This window comes from Plasmopara halstedii (genome assembly GCF_900000015.1).
Source record: "Plasmopara halstedii genome assembly, contig: Scaffold_3120, whole genome shotgun sequence".
NCBI classification, from domain to species: Eukaryota; Oomycota; class Peronosporomycetes; order Peronosporales; family Peronosporaceae; genus Plasmopara; species Plasmopara halstedii.
This window is the reverse complement of record NW_020190023.1, coordinates 1,477,125-1,489,097: the sequence shown is the minus strand read 5'-3', so window position 1 is coordinate 1,489,097 and position 11,973 is coordinate 1,477,125. Positions and strand designations below refer to the sequence as shown.

Sequence of the window (11,973 nt, the reverse complement as noted above, 5' to 3'; positions counted from 1 at the left end):
GTCGATGGGTATTACCAATTGCTCATGAGAGCGAGTGATATTCTGCTGACAGCGGTGAACACTTCGAGTGGCATGCTCTAAGAAGGGCTAGTAATGTTCCAAGCGCTGTCAGATGCAACAGCAACATTTGATCATCCTTTGGCGCAGTTGTTCAGGCTTCACCGGGCGTAGGCACATACAAACTGCTACGACATCTTCTTCCACAGTCGTGCGGGCCACGGGAGGACAGATGAAGAGAGCCATGTCGTCCATGCGAGAGCGGCGCTCGAGTGCATGCGCGCGAATAATAATGCAGATAAGTGCATCTACGGCGCCGAACAAGATCTTTCTTTTTGGGGTGCTTCATCGGAAGTGTCGCCTTCGAGCGGATGCCGCTAAGTCAAAGCCATTGTGGACTAGCCGGTTCCAAAAAACCAAAAGAACTCGCGCAAGTGGCTTGGCCTCGCCAACTACTTGCACAAGTTTAGCGAGAATTATGGAGAAATGGCACGGCCAGTATCGAATATCTTTAAGAAGGATGCGGAATTGTGTTGGGACTCCGAGGGCTTTTGAAAGATAGTCTCCTTCATGCACCAATACTGGCGTTACCAGACCCCGATCGTCCTTTCAGTGTCGTCTGTGACGCTTCGGACTTTGTCATCTGTTGTGCACTGCTGCAAGCAGACGCCCAGGGGCGTGATCGGGTGATCGCGCTTGAATCTTGCTAGATCACGGCTGCAGAGAAGAACTACCAATTCCTCGACAAGGAGTTACTTGCGACGAAGTATGCACTTATCGAATTCAGGGTGCACCTGCTCGGCTCCAAGCCGTTTGTGATCTACACAGATCATGCATCACTACGCACTGCGACTAAGTTACCTCGCCTCTCGCAGAGGATGACGTCACTCTCCTTCTTCGCAAAATATATTTTCGAGGTGAAGTATAAGCCAGAAAACCAGAGTGCTTTGGCTGATCCGTTGTCACGCAGACCGTATTATGAGCTTGCTCATGTCACGACGGTGACGTCGTCAGTGACGGATTTGATCCGCGCCACGTACGTGGACGATATGTGCGTAGCGCTGCCATGATTTCAGCAATTAATGCGATAGTGCTTCTAGCTTACTTACAACACACCCTGGAAAAGTGGATATGACAGGCTGCATCAAAGGCTCAGTCAAGTCTGTGACACGTGGTCCCTTGTTTCTATCGAACGGCATTAAAGCCACGTCTCATGTGTATATTATAAATTTATTGTGATGTATAGTCTTTTACAATCTGTACTATTTAATATCCTAATCTAAAGCTTTATATGTACGAATTTGCTCAATCATCATCTAAAAGCTGCTTTGTGAAATGTGTTTTTCTTTTTATTATCAAATGTGTCATAGGGAAACAATGTATATGTATGACAACAGTTCTATGTATACTATACTAGCACAAATTGCGAAGGTCTGTTAATAAAATTGTTCCAAGGCGTTGAGATGCACAGCCGAAACTTGGTGCCTGACGAAGAAGAGGAACGCGTTGTGTATTATGACCTGGAGGCAGACTCGAACGATCGCAATTTGATGCTATCTACAAACTCTGTAAACAACCTTTCGCTGCTTCGTGCTGAGGCTACATCAACAGCAAAAGAGGTAGGAGAAAATAGCCAGATCTTTTCCCGTCAGCAGCAACCGCTTCTTATCGATCTGGGTGCGCTACCAATGTCTAAGCTTATTTGTATAGTAATTGTACAAACCTTTAATTTCTTACAATTCTAGGCTACAGCGAAGACGATGTAGAGGAGAATGGAAATCCGTTTGCGACGCTGCTAGATCAACACAAACCAACATATAATTCGATAAAGCAGCAGAACGTCGAGGAGAATAAGTCAGATCAACACAAAGACCCACAAAACCATCGTAGAAATTCCCTGTTGTCGGTTGCCGCGAATTTCGCTGCTATCAACGACGTGACACATGCCATCGAAAGGGATCATCCAAGTAGCGACACCCTCACTAAAGACAACCGACGCTCAATTATAAAATATCGTTCGAATTGCGATGATGTGAGTACTCGAGCTAGTAGAAGTATCAAGCAAAAGTTTGGATTTGAGTCGTCAAGCTCAAGGCCAGAACGCTGGAGAACAAGGAAACCCTCAATTACTGATACCAAAAATCGTCGCAAGTCATTAGGAGTAATTCAAAAGAAATTTAGCCCACAATTGGAGACGTCGTCAGCGAAAAGGTCGGAGCTTTAGAGAATGCAAAAGTAAAGGTGAGTTTTTTATATTTATTTTGGTGCTACACGCAGGCGAAAATCGATGCCAGCGGATTCATCAAAGCCAGTAATAATGCGAAACGAAACAAGTATGAACGCCAGCTTCGATAGTAAAGGTGCAGTCACGAAAAATAAGTCGCTGGCGAATTTTCTACAACGCGCTACGACAATATTTCAGCAGCAATCAATGACGATCAAGAATTCTTCACCGTCGAATGTAGGCTCACTTGTGGCACTGCTATATGTAATTTATACATCTCATGCGTTCCTGTGATTTAAATGTTAGGTTAATATAGACGAAAACATTGCGACCGATGCAATCTGTGACACTGATCAGCATATGCGAGCTGAAAATTTTGCACCAGAACATTTTTCACCACCTAAATCATTTTCAGTTGAAGCACCAATCGGTCGGAAAGCTGCGGACGCTTTGATCGTTAAAATTCGTGGAAATTTGGGTGACATTATTCGCAAAGCGACTCGTAAACGTGACCGAGATCTCACGTTAATTCGCTCGCAAGGCCATCATTTGCTTCCAGAACAAAATAGTCACACAAAGGGCATGTTTGGCGTCATTGAGTCTATCCAAGCCCGAGCGTGGATAGTTGTTCGACTAAAGCGACGGTGTCTAAAGATGCCAGATTGCGATTTGTACGAATGCCAAATTTACGAAGTAGCAGCAGACTTGGAAAAAAGTGATGCGAGTGCATTAAGAAAGAACCATGTGGCAGTGAAAGCACAATTTAGCATTCGAGTCACCGATTGCCTCAATTTATCCGAAGGACAATTTATAAAGATATATGAACCATTTCATTTGATCAAAGAGCAACTACCAGCAGGATCGACTCGCAAACCAGAATGGTTCCTGCTTGGCACACAGCTTGCAGAAGTGCGAGACAGTGTTCACTAATCGATTCAGCGGTTCACATTTGTGCAACCAGTTCTCGAGTTGCTCTTTGTAGTATACGCCCTGTCGATGATTTATCAGGTCAAAGGTGTGCCAACAAGCCTTGATAGGAAAAATCGTCGGTGGTGTTGTCTTAAAGCGGCAATAAGTTTGCTTGATTTCTTATTCTCAGCAACCTTCACGACCGAGAACGGTCTTAGGTCGCAATTGTAATTCAGGAACATGCCGCTGGTAATCATTTTGATGTGTAGTCATCATGCCGATCAATGCTTGCGTCTTTTGTCTTGACGTTTGGTTCAATCGTTCCGTGTCTATCCTCATCCTCATCAATATTTCAGATTGCCTGGAACGTTTTTGCGCTTCCATTTGAGGAACTCGGGACCTCATTGACTTTGAGCTCAACGCAAACGGTGATACACAGTGATGTGAGCCGTAAAGGCGTGGGTTGTATAGTTGCAAAATCCGAAGCTGTTCATTATCCGTCAACACAAAAGGATATCTTTCCAACTTCTTATCTCGTTGCGCTTGCAAGCACTGCAGTAAAGCCTTTTCTACCCGATCATCGAGCCGACAAATTCGACGAAGAAATCGGACAATTATACGTGATGCGTGATTCCGATCGTGTTCCAATTTCGATGCGGACGAAGTAAAATTACAGTTTGTCTTTCGAAAAGAATAAGAACTCTTCGCAGTGTCAGTGAACGGGGGCGAGCCCTTTGCACGAGATCGTCGCAAGCTTCGGGGCTGAGGTGCTCGGTTCACTGGGAAATCTCGAAGCGGTTCCAAATTGCGTTCACGTCGACAGCCTGAGTAAATGAAGGGTGAAGGAGAGATGGTGTGTGCTAGCGTTTTCGTATTTTTTCGCGCAAAAGCTGCTAGATTTGTATGTCCAGATCTAAGCAACGGTTTTTGCTGATACACCAGAGCTTTGGGTTGACATTGTATTTGTAAAGTGTTGTCAACATCGCTTAGTGCAGCATCCAATGGTCGACCAAGACGAACTTTACGAAGAATTGATGATGATTGATTCCTTTTTGAAAGTGATCAATTACAGACACATATATAAGTAACATATACGTCCAAAAAATCAAGGGAGTTTATGCGTACACGTAATACAAGATGGGACTATTTTCGGTAGAGCGACTGCAGCAATCCGTTGAGATTTTCAAGTGATAGCCACGGTAAGTCTTGTCATTCATGTACTTATCAGCAGCCATAGGCTGGTGTCTGGTGTAGTATGAAGCAGATTTTAATGTGCATCCACTTATGACTTATAGTTAGAAAATTCAGCTTCCATTAATAGCCCACTCTTTTAAAAGTGTCGAACACTTGATGCTTCCATTACGCAACATACCTTCAAGTGTACGAGGCGCAAAGTTCAGGTGTACTGCTCGATATTCGGGCTGAAGTAAGTTCGATGTGTCCGACTTCATTGTACTATCCACGCCACGCTCAATGTGAAATGCATCTCCTGCATCCTTGACGAGCTCTAATCGCAGCAGATTATCTAATGCTTTTTGCGCTTCACTCCGTGTTGGTAGTTGCGCGAGCATATCGTGCTGGCGAAGAAAATTTTCCCACCGAGCGTATATCATCTCTAGAGTAAAGACGCGTCGATCAGCTTTCTCCAAGTGCCCCATGCCGATTAACAATGCAATTCCGTGTTCTGTCACAGTTTCTAGTACAGCCAATTGGTGATCTTGCTCCAGCAATTGCCTGGCACATTGAAAGTGGTGTGCTGTAAGAATGGGATTTTTAGCATCTAAGTAACATATGGCAGCAGAGGCAAGGCGAAAGAAGAAGGATTGAGGTTTCCCAATGTCGTAATCGAACTCTAGGCTTGCAAGAAATTTGCCTTGCTTTGAAAGCAGCTCGGTTAAACACTTGCAAAAAGACTCGACGTATTTGCTCGACGGTTTTTGTATGTCACTGCACGAATCCCACTGGAAGTTGTCGATAGAAAGCACGCGGATCAGATGTTGCCGTATCTGAGCAAAGGAGGGTCGCTCAATAACAATTTGAAGATTTGAGAATCTGTACATCAACTGCAGCAATAAGTTCAAATCGACGCATTGAAGCCAACCTGTTCCTCGCATGAATCTTTACCTAGAGCGCACACGCTTTTCCAGATTGTCAACAATATTGTAGTTATCTGTTACACCTAGCACACCCATCTTGATATCTTTTGCCTAATGTAAGAAGCAAGTTTTGTATGAGAAAGTTGATTGTAAAAAATTTCAGGTGAGAATGCATACCTGAAGCCAATCTAGCAACGTGTACAGCAATAATTGCTTTGCATTATTGGTTTCGTGGATAAACTGCTCCAGTGCATCAAGGATAATAATGACGTGGTCTCCAATCTGTGCTTTAGCGACAAGCAAGCCGCGTAGATACTCGTACATATTCCAATATGACAGTGCCTTTTCATATAACCATCAATCCGTCAACTTACTCCAACATTAAATTCATATCAATCTGAATCGCATACTGAGTTTTTGACTGTCGTTGTACAAGTGAGCTGTGCCGTGAGCTCTTTTAAAGCTTCGAGCTCGTTTTGTAAGATGACACCGTTGAGATAAACAACTGTGAACCTTCCAAATCTGTTGCGCAAGTTGCGCATTGCATGCATCACGATAGCGTGCCGGTCGCTACCTCTAGCTCCGAGTAGTAGCCCCGACTGGTTCTCACCAAATTGCACCGTACGCGAAAAAAGTATCTCTAGCTTTGATACCGCACATTCCGTCTCTACATCTCTTACATTATTGGTGGGACACATTTGTTGGGACTCGTACTTGAGACGCAAACGTAGTGCATAGCGCATCGAACGCACTTCTTCTGCGAATGCAGCTTCCATGTAGAGCTAAAAAATAGAGATATTTTCTTGTGGAATTGTGCAAGAACTGCTAACTTTTTGCCTAAGATTTACATATATTTAAGTGCAGTGTACTACCACAACTTACGGCATGAGCGGCAATGTATCAAATCCTCAACGTTTGTTTTCTAGGCTAGAATTACTTTGGTAGAGAGATCTTACTACACCATTCTCTTCACCGTCGTGTGAGCAACCGTACTCTGCGAGCATATATAGGTTATTAGCCCATGACAAGCAACAGCAAGATTCTCACCGACGAGATCTGCTGCCTTCGAAAGTTTTCTGGGCATATGGTACTCGCCTGGAAGGAACTGCTACAGCATAGATGACTGAAGAGTGGAAGACAGCTAGTGTTGTGGCGTGCTGACTCTCATTGCGAGGATGCTGAGACCGAATCGACAGTCGATGATCCGTAACTCGTCGTCTGCCGCCAACACGCGGATGGACTTACGCGTTAAACGGAGTTGCACAACCGTTCAGGTCATAAAGAAACTTCATGAGTTTGTGATGACTACTGGCGACAATTTAGTGGGCCACCTTCTCAAGTTTGATGACCTGTGCATGATCTAGCGTCTGTGGATGACAAAGTCAAGGAAAATGGGCGTTTGGCTATCATTTTTGCGAAGCCTTTCACCTGGATACGACGCAATTGTGAAGAGTATCGAGGCATGAGGGAGCATGGTAGTCTATGAAGTGAAGGCGGCGCTACGTTGCGAGGAGGATACGATGTAGAAGCGTGAGAGGCAAGAAAGTGCGTATCGAGCCAGTGTTGCCCGTGACCCGTCGCACAGCCGCCACGGAGGACCTCATGGTCGGCATAACTCTACCAGTGACTATGATCACAACTTGCTCCGAAATTGAAGTGGACGTTTTAATGCGAAGTCGTCAACATCGACTGGTAATTTTTTAGGTCACTGCTTTGACTGCGACGAAGTCGGGACAAGTGCGAGCAATGTATGAAAAAGCAGAGGCCGCTAAAGCCATTGTAATCTCGGTTTCTACAGATATTCTCACATATCTTTTGACCGTGACATCTCCTGCCTTATCGTCCAATCAGACAATATACAGACATTCTCGTTGCTAGTGGGGACGCTTGCATGTATGTGGCGCCGGCTCCATCAACCTGATACTTGAGAACGGTAACACTGCATTTGTAAAGGACGTCCTTTACGTTTACGGTCTCGACCACAAGGTGGTCTGTGTATCAGCCGCTTACAGCGCGCGGCGCGGAAGCTCAGTTTGAGGCAAATACACAATTCTTTGTTATAGAAATTAAATTCTCAGCACAAAATCGAGAAAGCTGAACATACTGACTTTGCCAGTACCAACCCGTGCACTGTGGCTGAGGCTAACTTTGTGTCTGTAGCTGTGGATGAATTAAGCCTTCGGCATGCGCGTCTTTGTCATGCTGCACAGTATTGCGGGGAGAATTCCGCGGCTTCCGTCATTATCGCCTTCGGAAGATCTACTTCGAGGTTGCATTTGCGGCAAGATGACTACCGCCAAGTTCGTCACGAAAGACAACGATGTGGTTAATACTGCAGCACCATTGGAGCAGATGTGGTTCGATGGGTTCAACTGGTGTTGAGTTCAAAAATTTCGTGTTGTTTTTCTATGAGTGGTCTCGATACATCGAGGTGTACCAGATTAAGTTTAAAAGCGAGGTCTTCGTAAATTTTAAGGAGTTCAAGGCGCTTCATGGAGTTTCGTATCATAGCCGTATTCGTTGCGTAAGAACAGATAACCTTGGAAAGTTCTGCAGCAATTCATTTTAACGGATTATACGCGCAAGCGAGCACTATTCAATATATTTGCCTCGACAGAATGATTCGCGGAACCAGCCAATCGCACCGTTGCTGAGATGGGTTGCAATATCTGCATTTGCCTAAGGATTTGGTAGGATGACACGACTGAAACTGCTGTATACATCCTCAACTAGCTCCCAAATGCAGCCCGCCATGACCCAACGCCATCCAAATTGATGTGAAAGACCAATGGCTTGCGGGTGCATGAGCATGTTGAAAAGACCAAGCGGAAGAAGTTCGACACCAGAGACCATTGCTGTTTCGTATTTGATTACACGTCAAGTAGCTGAGAGCATGTAAAAGAATGATGTGACCAACAAACCGCCAAAATCTCATGATGAGTCGATAAAATTGGCAACCCCACCGTCATCGACCGTTTCTAAAACTTAATTGCCCCAGTCGCCCTCTAACATTGTATCACGGATGTCATGTTCTGACCAACCCACTCAGACTGCTTAATCTCCACTTCAACTGTTCCTCAACTACTTTGGCTGCCCATCTCAACTATCTGCGTGCCACCCATTACGTGAACTTCCACAGTTTCTTGAGAACCCCTCAGAGGCCCATAGAAAGTCACAACTCGAGTCTTACACTACCTGCTTGGCACGTGCACGTTCGGTATTTGCTACCGCGGTGGTGACTTCTCCCATGCCGATCATTTGTGGATGGGAATTGGGCAAGTCACACTTTGACTTGGCTCTCGACATCGAGAGTTCTAGTGCTGTTGGCCAGTGCTCCAGTGATCTACAAGTCGAAGCGCCAGCAAGCGGTGGCTCTTTTCTCTGCTTTCTGCTATCTTCTCGGGGAGCTTGGAAACACCCCACAATTGTGAACATTGACAATAAGATGGTGATAGCACACTCTCGAACAAAGCACATCGATCTACGCTACCATTTCGTGCGTAAAGCTTTCCAAAACGATGGATCTCGCAATCTAATACATCCCATCCGCTGACCGGATTGGAGACTTCATGACCAACCCTCTTCCAACGCCATAGTTTGCCAAACTTGATAAATCAATTGACTGCACCTACATGAACAATTGAGGTGAGAGTAGTGGGGATGTATTGACATCCGTGATATATCCCATTATCCTGGGAAATGACTACGTATCATTATCAGGTGGGACCAGTACGAGTTCCATAATTTCGACCTAGAATTAAATGTGTTCTCTCGGTCAGGATAGTGTTCTTAATTTTATCGATGCAACTGTAATTTTGCCTTGAATGTCTTGAGCGAGATCGAATTGACTATGATATTAATAGTACTATTATTTTTATGTACAAAGTGCTGCGTTACACGTGGCGCAGCCCGTAATTTCTGATTGAAACGATGCAGCAAGGTAGCTACGAACACCAGCAAGGTGGCTTCGGTCAACAACAGCAATCGCAGCAACAATCACAACAACAGCAATATACACAACAGGGCGGATATGAACACCAACAGTACGGTCAACAGCCCCAAGGCGTCTATGAACAGCAGCATTACGGCCAGCAACAGGGCGGGTACGATCAGTACGGTCAACAACAACAGGGTGGCTACGATCAGTATGGCCAACAGGGAGGTTATAACCAGTATGGTCAACAAGGTGGCTACCAGCCTGGCATGCAGCCGCAGGAGTGGGATTTTCATGCCATGGAGGCAAAGGATGGAGTGCGTTTCTCTTGGAATTCGTGGCCCTGCACTAAATTGGAACAGACGCGTTGCGTGATGCCCACAGGGTGTCTTTATCAGCCGCTGAAGCCTATTGATGGTATGCCCCCCGCCGTCGAGTACGATCCAATTCACTGCAAAGCTTGCGCCGCAGTTCTTAATCCCTTTTGTCAAGTTGACTTTGTATCCAAACTATGGGTGTGTCCATTCTGCGTGACGCGCAACCACTTCCCGCCACACTACGCTGAGAATATCACACAAGAGAATCTTCCAGCTGAACTGATTCCGCAATATACAACGCTTGAGTATGAGCTTCAGAACCGACAGGCAGGACCACCTGTCTTTGTCTTCTGTATTGATACGTGTCTTCCCGAAGAGGAGCTTGAGGAGCTTAAGGATTCTATCCAACAGACACTGAATCAGCTTCCACCTGATGCACTCATTGGTCTCGTCACGTATGGCACTATGGTGCATGTACACGAGCTGGGATTCCCCGAAGTGCCCAAGTCGCACGTTTTTCGTGGTAGTAAAGACTTTACAGCCCAGCAGGTGCACGATATGCTCGGTTTAGCTGCCACGCGTAAGCAACAGCAACAGCAGATACCTGGTCAGACCCAGCAGCCTCAACTGCAAACCAGTAATTCGGCTCGTTTTCTGCTCCCAGTGTTTGAGTGCGGCTTTACATTAGAATCCATTCTCGAAGATCTTCAGCGTGATCCGTGGCCTGTGGCGGCTGATCAACGACCCCAGCGATGCACGGGGGTTGCCATGTCGGTATGCGTTGGACTTCTAGAAGCGACGTTTCGTGGTCAAGGCGCTCGCATCATGATGTTTGTTGGTGGACCTCCGACTATCGGTCCGGGTGCTATCGTTGGTCGTGACCGCAAGGAAGACATTCGCTCTCACACAGATCTGCAAAAGGACAAAGCACCGCTCACTAAAAAAGCTTTAGTCCACTACAACAATTTGGCGTCCCGGTGTGTTGCTTCGAGTCACGTGGTTGATATATTTGCGTGCTCGCTTGACCAGAGTGGTGTGATGGAAATGGCAGCATGTGTGCAGAAGACTGGTGGTGTCATTGTCCTTGCTGATTCTTTTGGTCAATCAGTCTTTCGAGAATCATTCCGCCGCATGTTCAGCAAGTTTTCGGACGAAGCGGCGGATTGTGACCGAGACCAACTTACGATGGCCTTTGCAGCCTCAGTCGAGGTGCTCACTAGCCGCGAATTTAAGGTGGCGGGTGCGATTGGCCCTTGCGCTCCTTTGAAGCGCCAAGGTGCAGCTCCAAAGAATGTTTCTGAAGTAGAGATTGGAGTTGGAGGTACGAATGCTTGGTCAATGGGCGGTATTGATCCCAACACCACACTAGCTATCTATTTCGACATTTCAAATCAGACGCCGCTTGCACCCGGCAAGGCGCGCTATATTCAGTTAATTACACGCTATCAGCATGCCAGCGGACGATATCGCACACGTGTGACAACGATTTGCGGACCTTGGAATGTTGACCCGAATGACACTGCTACGCTTGGCCGAGGCTTTGACCAAGAAGCTGCTGCCGTTTTGTTAGCGCGTATTGCCGTCCATAGATCGGATCAGGGAGAAGAACAACTCGATATAATGCGCTGGATTGATCGATCGCTTATTCGTCTCGCCGCCCGCTTTGCCGACTATCGCAAGGATGATCCTTCTTCATTCCGCTTATCACCTGAGTTTGCAATTTTCCCTCAATTTATGTTTCACCTGCGTCGATCACAGTTTTTAACTGTGTTCGGTTACTCACCTGACGAAAGTGCGTACTATCGTCATTGCTTGCTACGCGAAAGCACGACAAATTCGCTTGTGATGATTCAGCCGTCACTTCTCTCGTATTCGTTCAACGGTCCACCCGTACCAGCATTACTTGATGCTGCTAGTGTGCGTTCCGACACAATTCTGCTCCTGGACTCTTTCTTTTACGTTGTTGTCTTTCACGGTGATACCATCGCTGCTTGGCGTGACCAGAAATTTCATGAAGATCCTGCGCACGAGAACTTTAAAAACTTGCTGGAGGCCCCACAGGCTGATGCTCAACTTATCATGGACTCGCGTTTCCCTGTTCCTCGATATGTTGTATGTGACCAGCACAAGTCGCAATCGCGATTCTTGATGGCGAAACTGAATCCTAGTGTCACGCATAACAGTATGGACGGCCAGGGCGAGGTTATATTCACTGACGATGTCAGTCTGAAAGTGTTTATGGAGCATCTCATGAATCTGTCTGTAAAGTCATAGAGCAGTAGTATGCCGTTAAGTCAAGTATACTTCGGATCGGTTCAAAAGAGGAAGCCGCTAAATGATTATGATAAGGAATACTACTATGGGGATTCCAGGTACCTCTGACATCAGTAGGAACAGAAATTGATGTTTCTTGTAGCACTCATTAGTTTCAAAAAGGTTCATATGTGTCTTCTCTGCTTTGTTATTCGCGTGCTCCTTTTCTGCCTCGTGGCACTT

General features: G+C 46.0%; 4 protein-coding genes across 4 annotated transcripts; 3 read left to right on the top strand and 1 right to left on the bottom strand.

Annotated features, from left to right (window-relative positions):
- Window positions 1-1,460: 1,460 nt before the first annotated feature.
- PHALS_07843 (uncharacterized protein) lies at window positions 1,461-3,151 on the top strand (the record flags this gene model as incomplete). The annotated part of the gene is made up of 4 exons (XM_024721382.1): window positions 1,461-1,674; window positions 1,743-2,208; window positions 2,275-2,458; window positions 2,528-3,151. 4 exons carry the CDS (start codon window positions 1,461-1,463, stop codon window positions 3,149-3,151), a joined length of 1,488 nt encoding a protein of 495 aa, XP_024586486.1.
- Window positions 3,152-3,316: 165 nt separating this feature from the next.
- Window positions 3,317-6,002, bottom strand: PHALS_07842 (Origin recognition complex, subunit 4; the record flags this gene model as incomplete). The annotated part of the gene is made up of 5 exons (XM_024721381.1): window positions 3,317-4,149; window positions 4,503-5,182; window positions 5,255-5,337; window positions 5,404-5,568; window positions 5,637-6,002. 5 exons carry the CDS (start codon window positions 6,000-6,002, stop codon window positions 3,317-3,319), a joined length of 2,127 nt encoding a protein of 708 aa, XP_024586485.1.
- Window positions 6,003-6,828: 826 nt separating this feature from the next.
- On the top strand, window positions 6,829-7,608 carry PHALS_07841 (uncharacterized protein; the record flags this gene model as incomplete). The annotated part of the gene is made up of 5 exons (XM_024721380.1): window positions 6,829-6,918; window positions 6,955-7,047; window positions 7,105-7,215; window positions 7,290-7,351; window positions 7,437-7,608. 5 exons carry the CDS (start codon window positions 6,829-6,831, stop codon window positions 7,606-7,608), a joined length of 528 nt encoding a protein of 175 aa, XP_024586484.1.
- Window positions 7,609-9,156: 1,548 nt separating this feature from the next.
- On the top strand, window positions 9,157-11,693 carry PHALS_07840 (protein transport sec23 sec24-like protein; the record flags this gene model as incomplete). Its single annotated transcript, XM_024721378.1, has 2 exons — window positions 9,157-11,589; window positions 11,661-11,693. 2 exons carry the CDS (start codon window positions 9,157-9,159, stop codon window positions 11,691-11,693), a joined length of 2,466 nt encoding a protein of 821 aa, XP_024586483.1.
- Window positions 11,694-11,973: the final 280 nt, after the last annotated feature.